Source organism: Cricetulus griseus, chromosome 4 (assembly GCF_003668045.3).
Source record: "Cricetulus griseus strain 17A/GY chromosome 4, alternate assembly CriGri-PICRH-1.0, whole genome shotgun sequence".
In the NCBI taxonomy this organism is placed as follows: Eukaryota; Metazoa; Chordata; class Mammalia; order Rodentia; family Cricetidae; genus Cricetulus; species Cricetulus griseus.
Window position 1 is genome coordinate 93,327,792 of NC_048597.1, and position 21,798 is coordinate 93,349,589.

Genomic DNA, 21,798 nt, shown 5'->3' on the forward strand with positions numbered 1-21,798 from the left:
TTTCTTAATGACTTATTTTAACACAGGGTTCCTTCTAATCCTCTCGAACAGCTCTACTCCCTGGTAACTACTCATTCAAATGTATGAACCTGTTCGGGCCATTCTAATTCAAACCACCACTCTGCTACAAGGGCCACAGCCTGAGAGTCTTCTGAATCCCTGGCAAAATCTTGTCACACTTGCTGGAGTCCCATCAGTTGCAGCCACCAAAGATGGCCAGATTGTCTGCCTAGACATAAACATCTGACTCCAAATTCTTTTTTTTTTCTTTTTTTAGTTTTTTATTTTTTATATATTTGAATTACAAACAAGATTGAATTACATGACGATCCCAGTTCCCTTCTCTGGCTCCAAATTCTTAATGACTTATTTTAAGACAGGGTCCTTGTAGCCCAAGGCTGTCCTTGAACTTATCATGTAGCCAAGGATGGCCTTGAACTTCAGATCATCCTGACTCCACCTCCCTAGTGTTGAGATGGCAAGTTCGTACCACCATACCCACTTTATGCAATGCTGGGGATCAATCCATGGCATCGTGCATTCTAGGCAAGCAGTCCAATGACTGAGATATATTCCCAGCCGGGGAGACATCTCCATGGGCACAAGCAAGAGCACCCAAGTTCCCTGGCATTCCACATAACAGCCAGGTACAACCACTCACTCCTATATCCCCAAAGCTGGAGAGCAGAGACAGGCAGTTCTTGGGGACTTGTTAGCCATGCAGTCTAGCCAAGACAGTGAACTCTGGGCTCAAGGAAGATCCTGTCTCAGACAATAAGATGGAGAGCAATAGGGGAAGACATCCGTGTTGACCTCCAGCCAGCCCTGAGTCTTCAGGCACACACACACACACACACACACACACACACACACACACACACACACACACACACACACACGCTGAGGTTTTATCTAAAAAAAAAAAAAAATGGAAGTCACAGAAGAGGAACCCATCTGCACCTTAAGATTGCCCTGGGTGAAGGTGGAGCACAGCTTGTCGGGACACTGGTGAGCTGCTGATGAGCGAGATCTGTAGAACAGATAAAAGGTCCCCACTTCAAAAGCCAATCTGGTCAAAATCAAATCAAATCCATGGCCAAATTGTCTCTATATACTCAAACAGAAGCAACGGGAAGGACAGTGTTGGAGACTTTGGTCTTGTGTCCACTCCCGTTGTGTGCCCCACACACACACACACACACTTACCTGGGACTCTGCGTGTGGTAAACAAAAGAACAAGATGGCTCAGATCTCAGATTTCTCTGTGTGGCCAGAATATAATTACATTTCTTCCACAATGCTCCCAGGCAGTATCCCAGACCAGGGGGAGCCAGAGGTGACTGGAGGTGCCCTTGAGTTAATTGGGAACACCTGGGAAGAGACCAATTTTGCCTTGGCTTGGTAAGTCTAATTAAGGAAGGTATGATCTTTCTAAATGGACTGGCTCCAGCAGATAGAGGCCACTGCTAGATGCTAGGGGACCCAGGCACAAGGAAAAAACTTCCAGTTGTCTTTCTGAAATATTGTGGGAGATGTACAGTGGAATTTGCTAGACACACATAAGATGGAGAAATTAGATTTCCAAGATTCCATGGTGATGTTATATCAGGAGTCAAGATCTATTCATTATTTCACACTGTGTTCCGTGTCTGTGTGGGAGACCCAACTGTGGAGGAGACAGACCAGCCCCCTGCCTCCTGGACCATGGTCTGAGGGACCGAGGTTAATGAGCAGTTATTAAATGCTGATGGCAAACGTTTCCCTGACCTAGCCACACCCACCTTAGAAGTCTATCTTTGCAGAAATGTTTGCCTGGGTACATGGCCACATAACCTGCACCACTGTCCCCCATTAGCAGCACCCCTATAACACCACCTCTGATGCAAAACAAAGGCCTGAGATCCTTGTAGCTGGCTACCTGACTTGTAAATAAAAGTTCCACAGAAGAGGCAGCCCTGTGACTTTGCCCACATCATAAAGGCCTACTGCCCAAGACTGAGGAAAAACAAGACAATGGGCCTCATTCACTTGATATCTGGAGATTGTCCTGTCTCTACCTCCTGGATGGGAACTGGGTAGAGAGGTCATCTGACTCCCAGTTGAAGTGCAAACTTCATCCTCCTGCCTGGAGATCCAGAGACACCAGGCCGGCTTGGCAATTCCCTGGGCCTCTGAGGAGTTTCCAGAAGTAGGAATCCTAGGCAGATGGCGGCCATCCTACTTCATTACGCTCTGTGGAGGATTTTCTGATCTCACTGCAGCTACGAACGCCCATGGTTAGAGAATTACTAAACAAGATAGCTCAGCGTCTGCTGATTTATTGAACCCGAGGAACCATGCGGGGCAAGCCAATCAACTGGCAGAAATTTGCATACTAATGAAAACTCATAAATAATGCAGGAGTGGCATGCAGAGTTGATGTTGGCTTCTGGAAGCAATCCTCTGAGATGGGCACTTGGCACTCAAACCCAGGGAGGCTTGTTACAACTTGATGCAGACTGATCCTGTCCCAGGGTGTCCCGATAGGAGGTCTGGCTTGTGAGACCTGTGAGTCACACATAATCAGTTACCAAGAGACGATACTGCGACCCCATGAGATACATACACAAGTGTGTAAGCATGTAAATGGACTTACACACACACTCCCACGTGGAAGCCAGAGGTCACTCTCCAGTGGTGAATTTTAAGGCAGGGTCTCTCATTGGGACCAGGGACTTGCCAATTAGGCTAGGCTGGCTGGCCTTCGAGCCCTAGGGGCCCACTTCCCCAGTGCCGGAGTAGAAGCTGTAACCTCTGCCTTTTTACGTGGGTTCTGGGGATCACAGTTGGGTCCCCAGTGTTGCACAGTGAGCACTTTACCAACTGAGCTGTCTCCCCTGCTCTGACCTCTCCCAGAAGGGCACTGGCCACTGGGAAAGCTAAGAGGGCCCTGGTTCAGCTACACTGGCCTTGTAGCTCCCAGCGAGTTTCTCAAGCTCTTCAGTCCCTGAAAGACTTCAATCTTACAGTCAGAGCCATAAATCTTCTTCAGAGGATCCTGGTGGGCTTGTATTTTTTTAGATTCATTTTTATTTTTTAGTTGTGTATGTTGGGTATGTCATGCATGTGTGTATATAGTGTATGTGTGTATGACATGTGTATACGTGCCTTGTGTGTGTACTGTGCGTGTGGCATGTATATGTGTGCATGTATGTGCCACGTGTGTATGCCATGTGTGTGTGCCATGTATGTGTGTGTATGGCATGTGTATGTATGTGTACTGTGTGTGTGGCATGTGTATGTGTATGTGTGCTGTGTGTGTTGTGTGTGTGTGTGTGTGTGTGTGTGTGTGTGTGTGTGTGCCATGTGTGTAGTGCCTGTGGAGGCTTGGAGAGGCTTTCAGATCTCCTGGAGCTGGAGTTTCAGGTAGCATGTGCTCTTAAGCCCTGAATTGTCTTCACAGTTCCAGCCTCAAGGGGTTCTCATGAAGACCAGATGAGGAGATGCACAGTGCTGGGCCAGTACCTGAAGGTAAAAAAACTCCCGAAATGACAGTGGCAAAGGCAACATCTCTCCAGAAGGAGGCTGTAGGTCCTGACTATTGTATTATTGTTTCTTTTTTCCCCTGAGATAACTTCAGCTTTACATTGTAAATGTAGTGCAGACTTTTCTAGGGCATCTGTGCAGATTCCTCAAACACGAATATTTTATCACCTCAGTGTGATCATTCTCTTCCCCCAAATATATGTGTGCGTGCATAAACATATCCAGAGATAGAGTGTTCATTTCCCAAGGTCAGTGTGTGACAACCAATATTGCAGCTTTAAGCCTCACATATTTCCTTCCAGCTTTGCAGTCAAAGAGTATGACCTTGGCACACAGCAGAGATCAAGGTGTCCTCGGAGCTGATTCTTGTGATGGTAACCTGCCTCTGAGGTCACCCACAAGCACTGGCCCAGGTGTCTTCCTTCATGGTCAAGGCTGTGATCTGAGCATTATCAATGTTCCCTCTCTGCTGCATCATCCCGTGACCCAATGCTATATAGTGAAAGACCCCCGGAGAGGTTCTTTCGTGGAAGAAGACCCACACCCAGGAATCAGCGAAACCACGAACTTTGGATGTAAGAACAAGAGGATTTATTAATAACACGGATATCCGGGGCTTAGCTTCTGTTTTGCCAAGCCCCGAGCCCCGGAAGGAGGGTCCTTTTATAAGGGAAAACAGGCATAGTACAGAAGCGAAAAGCATCAAATCAGCATTTTCTCAAGGTTTAATAGCCAGGCGAAATGGCCTTATCTCCTGCCGGTCCAGATGGCTGGCCTTGGGACCGAGCGATCCGGCGGGGGTTGGCCTTGCGTGGGGCGGGGAGTGAGGGCCAGCAGCTGCAGAGATCAAAAGGTGCTAAGGAGGGAAGTGCTAAGGAGGGAAAGATGTATTCGCGCGCCCCGCCAGCTGCCGACCAGAGTAGAAAGGCTACAGCCCGGGGGTGGGGGTCTTTCATCCCCCATTTCTCTTGTTACTGAATGGAATCTTTCATTCAGAGGTCTCTGGATATTCTGGATCTATCTGCTTTAGCTGGTGGTATTGTTGAGTTAAAACTAAGGTTTGTATGGCAGATAATCGTTCTCTAATGAATTGAGTTATCTTGTTCAGAATGCAGGGACCAAGTATAAGGATTAATAATAGAATAATCAGAGGTCCCATGAGAGTAGATACCAGAGTAGTGATCCAGGGGGACTTAGTGAACCATCCTTCGAACCATCCTTGTTGAGACTCAAATAGCTGTTGCCTCTGTTTTAGCCTTTCCCTAAGTTTGGCCATGCTATCCCTTACTATTCCTGTATGATCTGCATAAAAGCAGCATTCTTCCTTGAGGGCAGCACATAGCCCCCCTTCCTGTAAAAATAATAAATCTAATCCTCGTCTGTTCTGCAGGACCACCTCAGAGAGTGATGTTAAGGATTTTTCGAGTGCACTGACTGACTCTTCCAGTACCTGGATGTCCGTGTGCATGGCTTGTTGTAGAAGCTTAAAATGATTAATTCCCTGTAGGGCAACGGTTCCGGTCCCTATGCCGGCTGCTATGCCCCCCACTGTTATTCCTCCTAATAATAGGGCCACGGTAAGGGATATTGGCTCCCTCTTATATCGGGTTGATTTCCCTAGTACGCTGTAAACATATTCAGGTTGGTGGTATGTGACTTTGGGCCAAAGTTCTATCAATATACAAAAATCAATGGTGGTGTTGAGAACAGTGGTAGAGACACAGGGAGTCAACCCAGTACTGCAAGCCCAATAAGTTCCATAAGGGGCAACAAGGTATCGGCTGTCCTGAGATAATGGCTCTACTTGGTTACATAATTCTTGATGTGAGGGAGGGATCCTGCCTATGCATAGCCCCTTTCCTGAGACCTCAGATATTGTGAGCTTGTGCTGCATAGCAGCTCCACAACTGGTAGGTGCTGAGGTCTGGTTGGAGTAGTTGCCCAGTATTGCCACGCCTTCATAATATGGGGGCCGGGAAACTAGGCATAACCAGCATTCCTGAGTCTTGTTGGGGTCTGAAAAATTTAAGGCTTGGTAAACTCCTTGGATTAATTGTAATAATCTATCTCCGGTACCTGGAGGGTCTCTGGTTAACTCGATGTTTAGGGCGTCTGGGGTGGGGGAGAAGATGACAGCATCTGGGGTAGGAGTGATAGCTTTAGGAACGGTAGGGGGTTCAGGGACTTGGAATTGGGTTGGGGCCCTCTGGTCCGCTATTACTGTGTTTGGCCCGACTGATTGTTGGCTTAGGGGAGTGATTTGTCTGTACAGGGAGAATAAGGTCACCGGATCTTTCCCTGCTCGGTGCAGCCGGAGTCCCCAGACTTTAGGACTATCCCAAGTAGTCCTTTTTCCAGCATCTGTGAACCTTAGGATGAGAGGGTTGCATTTTCCTCCGGGGGTGGCGCCTTGAAAACCTCCCCCTCCGGCACTATCATAACAGGGTCCGCAGGCTCTTTGCCCACATCTCCATGGTCCTTTCCCTGCGTACCCTGGGATCTCCCTCCGTTTGAGAGTGATGAAATCCCAAGAGGAAGAGGGTTTCCAGTAAGCCTCCCCTGTGGTTTCACATCCCCAGCTTGCACAGTACCCTTCCTGTGGCCCCCCGCAGTCATGAGTTGGTCTATGGCCAGGACAAACATAAAAATCCTTGCTTCTTGTCCCTATCCTTCCCCCAGGGTGGTGGCATCCGTACCCTGGGAATGGTTCCTGGTCAGAGGGATCCCAATCAGACCCTACTAAGTCACATAGGTCGACATAGAGAGGAGGGAACCCATCATGTAGAGTCCCTATATAAGTGCTGAGGTTGGCTATTTCCCCGGTCCCTAGATTGGCTATTTTCCAGGTGATATTATAAACCCTGTGGGGGTTAGTTGCTACATGGGGGGTAAACAGACAACCAATCAACAGGAGGGTGTACGAGAGAGTCTTATCTTTAAAGGATTTTGAGTGCGGTGTGCGGTCCATTCTGATGTAGTGGCTGAATCGGTGGGTCGGGCTGGCTTTACATGTGAAGCATGTATCCAAGCGGCAATGCCGTCTACTTTGAGTGCGGTGGGAGTGGTAAGCAAAACGATGTAGGGTCCCTTCCAGTGGGGTTCAAGGTTCTTGGCCTGGTGACGCCGGACCCAAACGGTGTCCCCGATCTGGTAGGAATGGGGGATGGTGGGATGGTCCCTCTGGTCTTTATAAGCTTGAGCAAGGGGTTTCCAAATCTCCCGTTGTACTAATTGTAGTGCCTGTAAATGAGCTTGGAGAGAAGGGGAGTTAGCAAAATCTGAGACATCTTGATCAAGAAAGTTAATGATAGGAGTAGGTACTCCATGCAGGATTTCAAAAGGTGTGAGCCCATGTGGCCCAGGGGTGTTGCGAGCACGATAGAGGGCTAGGGGGAGTAGGAGGACCCAGTCTCTAGTGCCAGTTGCAAGCGACAATTTTGTTAAAGTCTCCTTGATTGTTCTATTCATCCTTTCTACCTGTCCTGAACTTTGGGGTCTATAAGCACAATGTAATTTCCAATCAATCCCCAACAAGGTGGCCACTGACTGACTTATCTGGGAGGTGAAGGCGGGCCCATTATCTGTTCCCAGTACCTGAGGCATCCCATAACGTGGAAAGATTTCTTCAAGCAATTTCTTAGTAACGATCTTGGCTGTTTCATGTTTAGTAGGAAAGGCTTCAACCCATCCTGAAAAGGTGTCTACAAAAACTAATAGATACTTGTATCCATATTTACCTGGTTTAATCTCAGTGAAATCTATCTCCCAATGTGTTCCGGGCCGGTAGCCTCTGACCCGGTTCCCAGGAGGAAGCTTCAGTCTGGATGCGTTGACTCGGGCGCACGCATCACATTGCTCAGTTACCTGTTTTAGAATATCGTTCTTCCCCAAAAGGAAATTGAATTCCTCTTCTCGTTCGAGGAGCTCCCGCATCTTCTTGGAGCTCAGATGTGTCATCTTATGTAAAAATGTCACTAGGTACTTGGTTACCCGGTAGGGGATGACAGTCTTTCCTTCATAAGTCCAATCCCCGTTTGGTTCCTTTGTGGCTCCCAATTTCTCTAGGGTTTGGATGTCTCTTTGTTCATAGTCCCATGAGGGGGAGGGACGGTCGTTGGTGGGCTCCAGAGCCAGGAGGCTAGTGGTGTCTGTGGTCAGGGCCGCCTCTCGGGCAGCCAAGTCTGCCCTCCGATTGCCCCTGGCTTCAAGAGAATCCCCTTTTTGATGTCCGGGGCAATGTATGATACTTAAGGCGGAGGGCAGATGAAGAGCTCTTAGGAGAGCGAGGATTTCCTCCTTATTCTTAATGTCTTTCCCTTCGGAGGTAAGCAGCCCCCTCCGTCTGTAAATTTCTCCATGTATATGGGCAGTGGCAAAGGCATAACGACTGTCTGTGTACACGGTGAGCCTCTTACCTTCTGCCAATTTTAGAGCCTGCGTGAGGGCAATGAGCTCTGCCCTCTGCGCAGAGGTTCCGGGAGGGAGTGCCTGAGCCCAGACAACCTGATTCTCTGTGGTGACTGCTGCGCCCGCCCTTCGTTTTCCTTGATGCAAAAAGCTGCTTCCATCCGTGAACCAGATGTGGTCCGGGCTGGGTAGAGGCTGGTCAGTCAGGTCGGGTCTCGCCCCATGGGCCTCAGCCAGTACCTGTAAGCAATTATGAGCCTCTGGCTCCCCTGGGAGAGGGAGCAAGGTGGCTGGATTCAGAGTCACCAGAGGCCCAAAGTGGACCCGGTCTTTGTCCAACAGCATAGTCTGGTAATGAGTCATTCGGGCATTAGTGAGCCATCTGTCTGGAGGCTGTCTGATGACTGCCTCAACCGCATGAGGGGCATGTATGGTCAAAGGCTGCCCCAAGGTTAGCTTGTAAGAATCTTTTACTAGCAGGGCTATGGCGGCAATCATTCGGAGACAGGGTGGCCATCCCGATGCTACAGGATCCAATTTCTTGGAGAGGTATGCAGTGGGCCTTCTCCAAGGCCCCAGTTTTTGGGTGAGGACTCCCTTGGCATAGCCTCCTTTCTCATCTATAAAGAGTTCAAATGGCTTAGCTAAGTCCGGTAGACCCAGGGCTGGTGATTCAAGGAGAGCCTTTTTGATGTTGGTGAAGGCTTTCTTTTGGGGCTCTTCCCATTTAAAAGCAACCCCTGGCCGAGTGAGGGGGTAGAGGGGAGCCGCCATTTCGGCAAACCCGGGGATCCATAGGCGGCAGAAGCCTGCCGTTCCCAAGAACTCTCTCAGTTGGCGGGGATTTTGTGGGGTGGGAATGTCTAAAATGGCACGCATACGGGCTTCCGTTAGCCATCGCCGTCCATCCTTTATCTTGTATCCTAAATAGGTCACCTGTTTCTGACATATCTGGGCCTTCTTGGCGGATGCCCGGTATCCTAGGCTCCCAAGAGTCTGGAGGAGGGCTCGAGTGCCTTCCTTGCATTCTTCCTTGGTTTTGGCTGCCAGGAGGATGTCATCTACATACTGTAAGAGGATTAACGCGGGGTACCGGACCCGGAATCCTGCCAGATCCTGATGTAAAGCTTCATCAAAAAGGGTGGGGCTGTTCTTAAACCCTTGAGGTAACCTAGTCCAAGTTAGCTGCCCAGAGATTCCAAGGTCGGCATCCTGCCATTCAAAGGCAAATATAGGTTGGCTGGTGGGATGCAGGCGGAGGCAGAAGAAGGCATCTTTAAGATCTAAGACTGTATACCAGGTATAGTTGGGTGGCAATCCGCTCAGCAAATTATAAGGGTTGGGGACAGTAGGGTGTATGTCCTCTATCCTTTTATTGACCTCCCTCAGATCCTGTACTGGCCTATAGTCATTGGTTCCTGGCTTCCTGACGGGCAACAAAGGTGTATTCCAAGGAGATTTACAGGGCACCAGAATCCCTTGTTCAAGTAACCTTTTAATATGTGGCCGAATTCCTTCGCGGGCTTCTTTAGGCATTGGATACTGTCTGACGGATGCAGGAAGGATGGCAGCTTTTAAGGTTACTATAATTGGGGCCTGGTTGATGGCAAGGCCCATTCCTCCTGTTTCAGCCCAGGCTTGGGGAAATTCCGCAAGCCAGTGATCAAGGGTTTCCTGATTGTTCGAATTAGTCCTCTTTTCATGGAGTCTGTATTCATCTTCTATGGACATTGTCAAGATGGTAAGGGGAATTCCCTCTGGCCCTGTGACTTTGACTTCTGACCTCTCAAAGTGTATTTGAGCTCTTAATTTGGTCAATAGGTCCCGTCCTAGTAAGGGGTAGGGGCAATCTGGCACATGGAGGAAAGAATGCATAACCTTACCAGTCGCGAGCTGGAGCTGCCGATTTGTAGTCCAATGGTACTGCTTTCCGCCTGTAGCTCCCTGTACCCATGCAGTCCGGTGACTCAGGGGTCCGGGTGACCGATTCAGAACAGAATGTTGTGCCCCTGTATCTACTAGGAAGGTGACCGGATGCCCCCCGACTTGCAGTGTTATCCTGGGCTCAGGGGGGGGCTCCTGGCCCTGACTTCTCTAATCTTCTAGGTTTAGAAGGTCAGAGGTTCTTGGCCGTGGAGGCTTGGCCCGGGGGTTCTTAGGGCATTCTTTTGCCCAATGTCCTTTTTCTTTGCAGTAAGCGCATTGATCCCTGTCCAGGTGGGGCCCCCTTCTGCCATCCCTCTGCCTATTCTGTCTCTGACCTGTCACTACTGTGGCCAATAGCCTGCTCATCTCTCTATTCCGCTTACGGTCTCTTGCAGCCTCTTTCTCCTCTGCTTCTTTTCTCAGTCTTTCCTCTCTCTCCTGGGCTTCCTTTCTCCAACGTTCTTCTCTTTCTGTCTGTGTCTCTCTCTTATTAAAAATACGTTCTGCTTCCTTTAACAAGTCTTGGAGCGTATATCCTTGTAAATTTTCTAGCCTTTGGAGCTTGTTTCTTATGTCCGGGGCTGACTGCCAAATAAAGGACATAGAAACGCTGGTGGCCTGCCCTGGATCTTCTGGATCATAGGGAGTATACATTCTATATGCTCCTTTTAGTCTCTCTAGAAAAGTGGCGGGCGATTCCTCCGCCCCCTGTATTACCTGCTTTACCTGGGCCAAATTGGTAGGTCGGCGTCCTGCCCCCCGGAGACCCGCGACCAGCAACTGGCGATAGAGACGCAGATGGGTCCTACCTGCTTCAGTAGTAAAATCCCATTCAGGTCTTTCAAGAGGGCAAGCCGCATCGATTTCATTGGGCAGCTGGGTGGGCTGCCCGTTGGCTCCTGGGACATTCTTTCGTGCCTCTAGTAGAACACGCTGTTTCTCCTCCGAGGTTAAAAGAACCTGCAAAATCTGCTCACAATCATCCCAGGTAGGTTGGTGAGTTGTGAGTACCGACTCTATGAGAGATGTCAGCCTCACAGGGTCTGCAGAGAAGGAAGGATTATTATTTTTCCAGTTATAGAGGTCCGATGCTGAGAATGGCCAATATTGAGGTTGGCCATTCGGTCCAGTTCGGAGGGGCAAAGCGGTTGAATCTGGAGCGGGCTGCTCCCTGCGACCTCTTAGTCGGTGAGCCATTGGGGAAGGGTCAGGTGGGGGAGCTGAAGCCGTCTCTGCCGAGACGGCGGGGGCCGCTTCTGCCTCTGGCGGGGGCGGCAGCGCCGGGTATGGAGGGGGTTCTTCAGTCAATAGGTCAGCCAACAGGTTTTCTCCCGGGGGAAGCACCTCAGGCGTCTTCTTCTCTTCAGCTTTAGCGTCCTTTACCGCTGTAGGGTAAAGGCTGGAGTGGGGAGGGAGCTGGGGATTGGAAAGGGTTGGGGTTGAGGGAATGGGCCGGTTGGAGCGGTTAGAGGGAGGAAGGGAGGGGGAGCCCTTGGGGTGTAGGAAAGGACGTATCCAGGGGGGGGGTCCTGAACCAAGGCCTCCCAAGTGACTATGTATGCCACCTGGTCGGGATGCCCCTGTGGTCCAGGATCCATAGTCTTCTCTTTCACCTGAAATATAGTTTGGAGGTTAAAGGTACCATCTCGCGGCCAGCCAACGTCAAAGGCTGGCCATTCTGAGGAACAAAGAGTAATCCATTTGCGTTTACGCACATCAACAGATTGGTTATGAGCATAATCCTGCACATCTCTCCAGTGTGAGAGTGTTAGGGACAAGGGAGTGGTGATAGTTTGTCCCATAGTTTCTAGACTTAGTAGAACACAGATAATGGTTATGATACAAAGACTAAGCAAAACAGAACAGGCTTTCGCTGCGCGGTTTCGACAGAGAGTCGATAGTAAGATTTTAGAAGGCGTTGAAGAAGGGGGCCAGCCTTCTTCGTCCCCGGTAAGGATTGCAAATCCTTCAAGCCGAGGACCCTCTCCAAAGAGGTTGGGAAGCTGTCCAGTCATAGATCTCAGCTCAAAAACAAAAGTACAAAGGTGAGCCCACTAATGCTTCAATCGCTACCAGGACGTCTCCTGGAGCCAGGGTCGGGAGTCCGAACCCGTCAAATACAAATGTACGCAGCTGTGTACTACCAACGCGGGCGCGCAGTTCATGAAATGGTTTCAGACAGAAAGACAGGACCAGACGAGACAAGACAGTGGATCCACATAACACTTACCTCCCAAATGTGGGTCGGTGGTCCCTGGGCGGGGGTCTCGATCCCGGACGAGCCCCCAAATGAAAGACCCCCGGAGAGGTTCTTTCGTGGAAGAAGACCCACACCCAGGAATCAGCGAAACCACGAACTTTGGATGTAAGAACAAGAGGATTTATTAATAACACGGATATCCGGGGCTTAGCTTCTGTTTTGCCAAGCCCCGAGCCCCGGAAGGAGGGTCCTTTTATAAGGGAAAACAGGCATAGTACAGAAGCGAAAAGCATCAAATCAGCATTTTCTCAAGGTTTAATAGCCAGGCGAAATGGCCTTATCTCCTGCCGGTCCAGATGGCTGGCCTTGGGACCGAGCGATCCGGCGGGGGTTGGCCTTGCGTGGGGCGGGGAGTGAGGGCCAGCAGCTGCAGAGATCAAAAGGTGCTAAGGAGGGAAGTGCTAAGGAGGGAAAGATGTATTCGCGCGCCCGCCAGCTGCCGACCAGAGTAGAAAGGCTACAGCCCGGGGGTGGGGGTCTTTCAATAGGACTGGCCAACTTAACCCTCTTTCTGAGGAAAAGTGCTTCTTTCTGAGGTTAAGTGCTTCTGTGAGGAAGCACAGGATTCCTCAGGCCCACAGACAAACCCGCACGTTCTCTTGGCCTCAGCATCGTCAGCTCAGCCACGTCAGCAAAGTCATTTTGGCCTTGGAGGGTGACACATATTCGAGCTCAGGATCGAGATATGTGATTTTTATGTATAAAACATAAATATAATTACTCTCAATTGCTTCAAGGACATCTAGCCATTGGGAGACATTAGACAGATGAGTCAGTAGATAGATGTCTATACCCATAGCTACAGAGAGGCACGGCAGTGAGAGTCATTTTTCAGACCTGATAGTAACCCTCTTCCCGTTAATACATCAACATACATTTCCTAAGAATGCCTTCCCCAGTGCCGTAACACGTCAAAATTGAGAGTCTACACATCAAAACCGAGAATTTAAGATCAACATGCTCTAGTTCCGAGCTTGCAGACCTTATGCTGCTCCATATCCCAACAATGCCCTCTGCAGAAGAAGAGTCTAGTCCTGGGTTCAACTATGGGTGCCCAACCTCTGCATTTGTCCTCTTTCAGCTGGAATTGTCCCTTTGTGTGTCATTGTCATTCATGACCTTGACACACTGGAAGATGTCAGGCCAGGAAATTCTGCAGTCTGGCTCCCCGTGTGGATCTGCCATGTGACTGCCATTAGATTCAGATTGTACAGTTGGAGAACACTGTGCCCGGAGAAGGTTGGATCCTTACACCTGCCTAACACATCTGGAGGCATAAGGTGGACATGTCTCCCTGTGTTAGCTTTTGTCACCTGGTGGAGTCTCTGGGCTTCATCCACTGTCAAGCTGTTCTTCAGTAGCTAAGGTAGATGAGTGAATAAGGCCCCAAGGCTTGAAGGGACCAGACCTTCACCCTGCCCCCTGCTTTGGCAGTCATGACAGGCTGCAGAAAAGACCCAGCAAGATGTAGGCCTCTGACTCAGCACATGTTGCTCAGTTTCTGGCTTTCTGACCTTGCCGGACCTGCCCCAGTCACTAGGAGGTCAGACACCCTCCATGCGTCAAGGAACAAATCATAACTCAGCTGGTGGGCTCTGGATGTGCTTTACAGGCTCTGGATGTGCCTTATGGTAACAATGGTGTAACAGTGGCATGCAGAGCATAGCAACCACCATGGGAGGGCCTATAGGCCATAGCAACCAGTTGACCAATAAACACAGACAGGTTGCCCAAAGCCCGGAAGTGCACCAATCCTGAGAGTGTTGCATACCCCTAGACACTCCCCTTGCTCTGCCCAATAAATTCCCTGCTTCAAAGCTCCTTCAGGTCCTTCTCTCCCTATCCGATGTGCCGGATGGACAGAGAAACAGAGGTAATACAGTTAACTCCTAAAATAAGACTCTACTTTTGCATCGGAATGGGTCTCTTGGTGATTTTTGAGGTTCAGAATTTGGGCACAACAGGCTGTCCAGCCTCCTGGAAGGTGACAAGTGATGGAGATACCTAATGCTGACTTCTGGTCTCACATGCAAGTACATACATGAGCACCCCCACTCCAAAGTGTATACACTACATGAACTCGTAAGCCCACACACACGGGGGTGGGGGGCAGGGTAGGATCTGAAGGAGACACGGGTGCACCTAAAGGAATGAGGGCGAGCACACAGTTCACACTGTGGGAGAGCCAGGCTTGCTGCCGAGCTCTAGGGACTGTCGCAGTGTGACAATAACCCAACAAGGTTATTAAGCAAATTTTACAACAGCCCGTGCCTGTGAATGCAAACAGCTGCAGGTGTTTGGGATCCCCCTGGGAATACTGGAGTATTTTCATACCCTACCTTGCTCAAGTTGCCCTCATTTCTGTAACTTGATTTTTTAAATGGGGGGAGGGAGAGTCTGTTGTAGGGGATGGACTGAAACTTTTAGGAGGCTTTTAAGCCAGCTAAGGTCCCTGTAGGATAGGCTAAACAGATGCATGCCCAGTAGCCCCAGTGCCCTTGTGTGCTGGAAGCTCAGACTGCTAAGGCAGAAACAAAGTGAGAAGACAACCCCAGTGAGGGTTTGATCCCAATCATGGCTAGCCACAGAAATCCATGATAGAGTGTCAAAACACAGCAGTGTGTGTGACCCCCTGTGCCCAGGCAATAAAAGTCAGGTAAGAATTGCACTGAGGGTCATCTGGCCACGCCTCTTTCTGTGACAGCACAGAATCAAACAGCAGACATGTTTGCAGTGACCTGTAGTTCTCCAGCCCTGCCACCAACGTCATGTGGGCTGTGCTTGAACCAATGTCCTCCAAGCTACTAAGCCTCCCTGTCTAATTAAACCAGAGACAACACTGGAAGCCATGCTGACTGTCCTGTAACTGCCTGCCACAGTAACAGCACAAGCTAGGGACTAGACAGGAGTAAGTGGCTGCCACAATACAGAGAATGGACTCCATGAGGCTGGAGGCAAGAGGAAGAGCTGCCCTGTGAGTTGAGTTAAGGGCAGCATGGATAGAGCTGACTCAGGAGACTTGACCTGTGAGGATCTGTAGTACAGCTAGGCTGTATCTGGAACCATTGTGAATGGTCTCGATATAGTGGGAAATTACCAATACGGAGTCAGGTAGAAATATAAGGGTATTTAATAGGGAAAAGCCTTACTTACAGAGTTACCTAGCCAGCCGGCATGGCAGCAGTCTGTCCAGCAAGTACCAAAGTGAAACCGAAAGAGAAAACGCAGTATCGCTCTACGTCACCCTGACCATGCCCTCGAAAGCATGGTCAGGCACACCTGTAGCCAGCCCATAAGTAGGCGTGGCTACAGCTTCCCCTACAGTCTCACTGTGCAGAGTCAGCCACAGTGAAGACAGCAGGTGTACACAGGAATAGACAATGGAATCCAGTGTGAATCATAGGCCCTGGGAGTTTTCTGTGTGGCAATCCATGGCCCACTGAGTCTACAGGGGACCAAGAAACAGGTGCCCTTACTAAAATACTGACTGTCTGCCCTCAGGTACCACCCTCCATGGATATTCTCTGAGTTCATACAAAGTCTGGCCATGAATGAATCAACATAAGCTGGAAAATAGCTAAGGCTTCTGGCATCCCCATGAAATACCTATATGCAGCCCAGACATGTGAGGTAGATCTGCCCCCAATTATAGCCACTGTGGACAGAAGACAGAGGCAAGTGTGCGAATCCTTATGTCCAGTCCAGTATTGGTACAGGATCCATGTCTGTAAGTAGGGTGTGAAGATGTGCCCTGTGTGTGTACTGCATAACCCTCTAGAAGTATTCCATGCCACCAAGCAACAGGTAAGGTGACCTACCACCGAGGTTATGTACACTTATATCCCAGAAAGCCGACAGTGATGGAGGCTCATTGCATAAACACAGATGAACAGAACTGGGCTGAGAACAACCAGATCCCATGGGGTTTTCACCTACAGTACAATCCTTCAGGTCACTGGGTTAATTGGAAGGGAGAATGGGTTGTTAAAACAGTAGTTAAAGAAATTGAACAAAGGTGCCTGCAATGGTGGAAAGACTCCCAGAAGTCATGGGCTTACTAAATGAAAGCCCCGGTACCAGAGGTAGGATACTTTCTCATCAGTCATTGGCTAGCAAGGTACCTAAGGCCCACAAAACACCTCAGGCTATTGCCACTGCTGTTTACTGAATACCAGAACTTGACAGTAAGGCTCTGCTGGCGAAGACACAACACACTGGGGCACCGGGCACCACCTACCTGACAAGAATCCCCCGACAGCTCCAACAACAGTTAATCTCGTATCTATCCTCAGATGGCAGCAGGACTCGGAGATATCAGCCTGGCACTGAAACAGAAACTCCTCCCTGGATGATTGACTTTCCTGGTATCAGAAGGCACTATGCAGGCTACTGGGGAAGAGTGTCAACCGAACTTGTGCTTAGTCATGGATCCTACATGCTATACCACAAATAAATACGAGTTGATGCCACAACGGGGGGCATGACTGTTATAGGGACAGCCAACTACTTTCGAGTAGGACTTAAAGCTCACTACAATGGAAGGAACCCACATCTGTACTGTAAGCCAGAGGGACAGGGGTGAGAACTGTGGCTGAGAATGTCATAGTCCCTAGGGTGGAGATACCACTGCTTTTTTGCTAAATGGCTGTGGTGTATCTGGGCATGGCTGCACATATCTGTAATCCCAGGACTCTGAGTCGGGAAGATCTTCATGATTCAAGACCAGCCTGGGCTACACAGAGAATTCTAGACCAGCTGGGGATATACAGACCCTGTCTTTAAAAATAATAATAAAAGGGTATGATGAGATGTGCCTGTCATTCTAACTAATACCCACAGGTTACCACCGCCCTCAGCCTGCCATGAGCTAAGCCTGTTCACAGTGGGAAGAGATTACTGCCTTAGACTGACCCCTCATCAAAGGTTCAGAGTGAGGACCACTGCTGTGACATGGTGGCCCAGTGTTCACCATTAAACTTTTGGAAGAAAATAACCAGAATATTATCACCTACTCCAAGCCCCAGAAAACATGGCAGAAGATGAGTAGGAAAGACTGTGAGAGCCAGAGAGAGTATAGGGCATTGCGGAACTGTCTTTCGGACCCAACGTGGCCTTAGAGTGGGCCTTTGCTGCTGGGGCTCTCTGAGTTTAGCTCACGTTTCCTGGACTCTGGAAGCTCAGTCTCAGACTTACTTTGCCTAATAAGTTGCATGCGTTCTTAGGCTTGTGCCTAAGAACACATGCCCAGAAAAGTGAGCATGCCCAGGGAGTGGCTACCCTGTGCAGCCTCAGTGGAGGAGCTCTAATGGTTACTGTCTCCTCTTACTGACAGACGGTTCCTGTTGCTCCACTGTCCTAGACCTACCCCTCCACACACAGCTCCATGATGGCTGGAATGCAGGGGACACACTGTAAGGGACCAGGCAGATGGCTGTTTAGTCTCAGTCCAAGGTGAGTGACTCAGTGCCAGGCAGAGGGTACATACCTGTTCTTACCTGTGTCACTACCACCTCCTAAGGTCCAGTTTGGCTCCTAGAAAGCAAAGTGCAGTAACTATAAGGTGTGGAAACAGCGGGTCATAGAAGCTCACACTCTCTGGTTCCTCTGCTGGGTTGGAGGCTTTGCACAAGGAACTGGCTTCCTGTGGGGCAGAGGCAAAATTCAATTCGTGTCAGGTCACATCCAAAGCTGTGGCTCAGCCACAATGCACACTGCCTCTGTCCACCTCCCTATGGTCAGGGGGACCCAGGCGTGCAAAGGACACAACTGTGGTCAGCCTGCAAGGGCTCACTAGAGGCCAAGGGTTCCCAAGGTGGCCCTGTGATAAGAAAGCAATACTGGCAGGAGATCTGGTCCCCTCACAACCCAGCACACTTTCCCTCCCCGAGCCCCCCTGGACATGCCTTCCTTAGTGACTACCCATCCCCCAAGGCATTAGGAAAGAGTACTGGGCCCTCGGGTTAGGAGGAAGTTGAGAATGCTCCCTGGGAGAGTCTTACCTGTCTTACCTGGGGGAGAAAAACAGTTTCCAACAAAGAAGTGGGAAAGTGCTGTCCTTGACAGCAGGGTCAGAGGTTGCACTGTTGCCAGGGCAACAGCAGAGGAGAGGGGTGCAGGGAAGGCTGTGGGTTGTCGTTCTGTAGTGTAATGGGTGAATCACGTACCAAAAACAGTAGGGAAACTTGGGTTGCTCTGGTATAGGGCTCTAGAGGCAATGTACTGGCGGGGTGTTGGTGGGGTACGCCTTTAATCCCAGCACTTGGAAGGTAGAGACATGTGGATCTCTGTGAGTTCGAGACCAGCCTGGTCTACAAGAGCTAGTTCCAGGTCAGCCTCCAAAGAGAAACCCTGTCTCAAAAAAAAAAGAAAAAAAGCAATGTACTGCTTGCCCTCCCAGAACCAGAAACCTTCTCTATTACCTCTTCAGCTATGAGAGCTCTTTTGAATGACACAAAGCCGTCTCTGGAGGATGGATTTAGACTTGTCTAAAGCCCACCTGGAGGGCAGTGAGATGGCTCAGTGAATAAAGGCCATTGTCACCAAGCCTGATGACCTGAGTTTGATCCCCAGAATTCATGTGGTGGAAGGTGAGAACCAACTCAAAAAGCTGTCCTTTGACCTTCACATATGTGTTGTGGGGTGTGTGTGTGTGTGTGTGTGTGTGTGTGTGTGTGTGTGTGTGTGTGTGCTCATTAAGTCCCTGGAGAGCCACTGGTCTAGTTGGCACAAAACTGAAACTCTAATCTTATTTACTTTTTTATTTTTACATTTTATTTATTTGTTTATTTGGGGTTTTTCATTTGTTTTCTTTTTCTTTTCTTTTTTTCAAGACATTGTTTTTCTGGGCTGGAGAGATGGCTCAGAGGTTAAGAGCACTACCTGCTCTTCCAAAGGTCCTGAGTTCAATTCCCAGCAACCACATGTTGACTTGCAACCATTTGTAATGGGATCTGGTGCCCTCTTCTGCCTCTTCTGGCCTGCATGTATACATGCAGGCAGAACACTGTATACATAATAAATAAATCTTTAAAAAAAAAAAAAAGACAGTGTTTTTCTGTGTAACAGCCCTAACTGTCCTGGAAGTCTCTTTGCAGACCAGGCTGGCCTCAAACTCACAGAGATACACCTGCCTCTGCCTTCTGAGTACTGGAATTAAAAGTGTGCACCACCACTGCCTGGCTAGCTCTAATCCTAAAGGGAAAGGAGATAGTTTATTCTGGGGCCAATTTGAGTGACCACAGCCTGGAAACACAGGTTTAGGTTACTCCAGATTCCATGTTCCAATGTGGAAGAGGTTTCACAAAGTTTTTGTAGTTTTACAAAACAAAGAACTTCATACACCAAGACAAATTTAAAATACATTGGTGAGTACATCAGAGGCGGGTACAGTGAGATGGGAGAAGATTTTCTATAGGCCCCAGAAGCTATCTGATGGTGTCCTTAGCATTGGGGTTGGTGAAAGCTAGCAACCTGCTAAGTTAAGAGATTCCAAAAGATGTCTACCTATTGTTAGACCCCGAAAACTCAAGTATCCGGGGTCCCAGGCCACGTTCGAGGTCACCCCAATCACCAGGCAGATTCGAGAGCTTGCTGCAAACTGCACGAGGCTTTATTGTAATTTAACGATCTAACCCCATGTTAGCTAGGGTCTTTCACCCACCCGCCATGCTGGATGGCTAACAAAAGATGGCTCCTAGGGGCTCCCAAGAGATCTTATAGGGCAGCATAAGAGGAGTGTCTAGGGGTATGCACAGACTCAGGATTGGTGTGCCTCCAGGCTTGGAGGGCTTGCCCTGTGTTGATTGGTCAACTGGTTGTTATGGCCCATAGGCCCTCCCAGGGTGGTTGCTATGCTCTCTACGTCATTGCTGTGCACTTGTCTGTAAAGCACACCCAGGGTCGTAAAGCATAGCGCTACCAGCTAACTTCTGATTGGTTCCTTGTCACAAGGCAGGCATCTGACTTTCTAGTGTCTGGGACAAGGTCATAGAAGCACGTGTTTGGCCATTATGGCTGCCAAAAGGGAAGCTGGTCCCTTCACTATTAGTCATGAGATGTTAGTTCAGACACAGGTGGGTAAGGAATGGTGGCTGTAAGGATTCAGCCATTATGCTGACCTGCCCCCTGTCACCTGGCAGAATGCACTCAGGCATTAGGTACCCTGGTCAGCCCAGGGTTCCATGGCTATGTAGTCTGCACACAGGTACAAAGGTACCCTTTAAAAGAAAAGGAAACTCCACCCATTTCCACTCTTCCACCTGCTCCTCTGAAGGGACAAAGAGGACCCCCCACTTTGTTCCTCCTCTTTTCTTTCTTTTCTTTCCCTCCCTGTAGGGAGACACTGTAGCCCGGCTTCTAGTAGCCCCTACAGGTGTGCCTGGCCACACCCGTGAGGGCGTGTGTGGTCAGGGGAGGTTGAAGATGACTGTGGGGGGCAATTCTTAAGGGGCTGAGAACACGTGGAGACCCCTTCTCTCTGGCCTCGATAGCTTGCAGCCTCTGGGCACGCTGTGGCTTGCGTTTAGCTGGTATTTATCTGAATAAAGAAATCTTAGTCTTACGGCCTACAGATCATCTTTGAGCACGCAATACCTCCCCCCTCCCTTCCTTTTCTAATAAAACTTCTAACTTAAGCTCTGTCTGCCTGGCATGTTTGTCTCTCGCCCAACATGGAGTCCTCCAAAGTCCCCCATGTGCTTTATTGTAACAGTGGTTCCAGAGGGCTGGAATTAGCCCAAGGTGAGGTAATTACCCTCTGGAGCTGCAACATTCCAACTTCTCCCCAGTACTGCCATTCTAATGAGTACACTGGAGTCTGCAAGAAGCCTGGAGCCTGTGGTTCTGATGTCAACAGAGGAACCAGTAGCAGGGCACATCAACCTGGGTATGAGAGGAAGGATGAGAGGCCAAAAGGGAGTGACCCTCCTCCTGCCACACCCTTCTATCTGTACTGCTGCCAGAAAATGTGTCCACAGTCTAAGAGGGCCCTTCCAGGTCAGCCAAAGAAATCTGGAAGGCTCCTCGGGTGAGTCTTCCTACTCAGTGAGCCTAATTAGTGGAGAGCTGACGTGAAAGCCAGCCATAGTACCGCTTGACCTCTGGCCTCCATGTGAGCAAACACACAGAGTTGTCTAAACCCATCATGTTGCACTGTGTATTACTCAGATCTGAACCATGGTATGAGAGAATGTGGCCTGCCCAGCTCTTCAATGAGAAAGGCATGCACAGAATGGCTTCCCCATCCTTGTCTGCCCTTCCTGGTTTTCAGTCCTGACTTGAGAGGATGAGAGTCTCAGAGCAGCAGCAGCCACCTTGTTACCATAAGGGGAGTTCATTGCCTACACCCTAGAGTTAGCAAGACACAAAGACAGGAAACACCTGTCACACTACTACCTTCTAGAACAATCTTCTACCAGGTTATCTTGGCAAACAAAGAAAGACCTTGATAGTTGAAGCTACTCTTTGTTTGGGGTTATTAACTTTTTTTTTTTCCTGCCACGCATGTAGCTCTTGGTAATAAGTAACAGAAGTCACTTCAGGTTTGCAGAGAGTAATGATTCACTTGAACTTCTTAACCTTAGAAATGGGGTGAAAGGGACACACATCCACACCTCCAGTAAAAACTAAACTTGCATTTTGAGTTTGGGGCTTTTCCTGGGCTGGTGACACACAGGGTGTCA

The 21,798-nt window shown here is 49.4% G+C and overlaps 1 protein-coding gene across 1 annotated transcript in view; it reads right to left on the minus strand.

The window, feature by feature from the left end:
• Positions 1-6,193: 6,193 nt before the first annotated feature.
• Positions 6,194-21,798, minus strand: part of LOC113835669 — a 50,837-nt gene continuing 35,232 nt past the window's right edge. Inside the window, exons 3-7 of the mRNA XM_035444170.1 lie at positions 12,089-12,215; positions 10,585-11,243; positions 9,816-9,876; positions 7,263-9,221; positions 6,194-6,776 (exon numbers count right to left, since the gene is read on the minus strand). Of these exons, the coding sequence (XP_035300061.1) occupies positions 6,430-6,776; positions 7,263-9,221; positions 9,816-9,876; positions 10,585-11,243; positions 12,089-12,215 (3,153 nt within the window). The 3' untranslated portion in view covers positions 6,194-6,429. The remainder of the gene's footprint in view (positions 6,777-7,262; positions 9,222-9,815; positions 9,877-10,584; positions 11,244-12,088; positions 12,216-21,798) is intronic.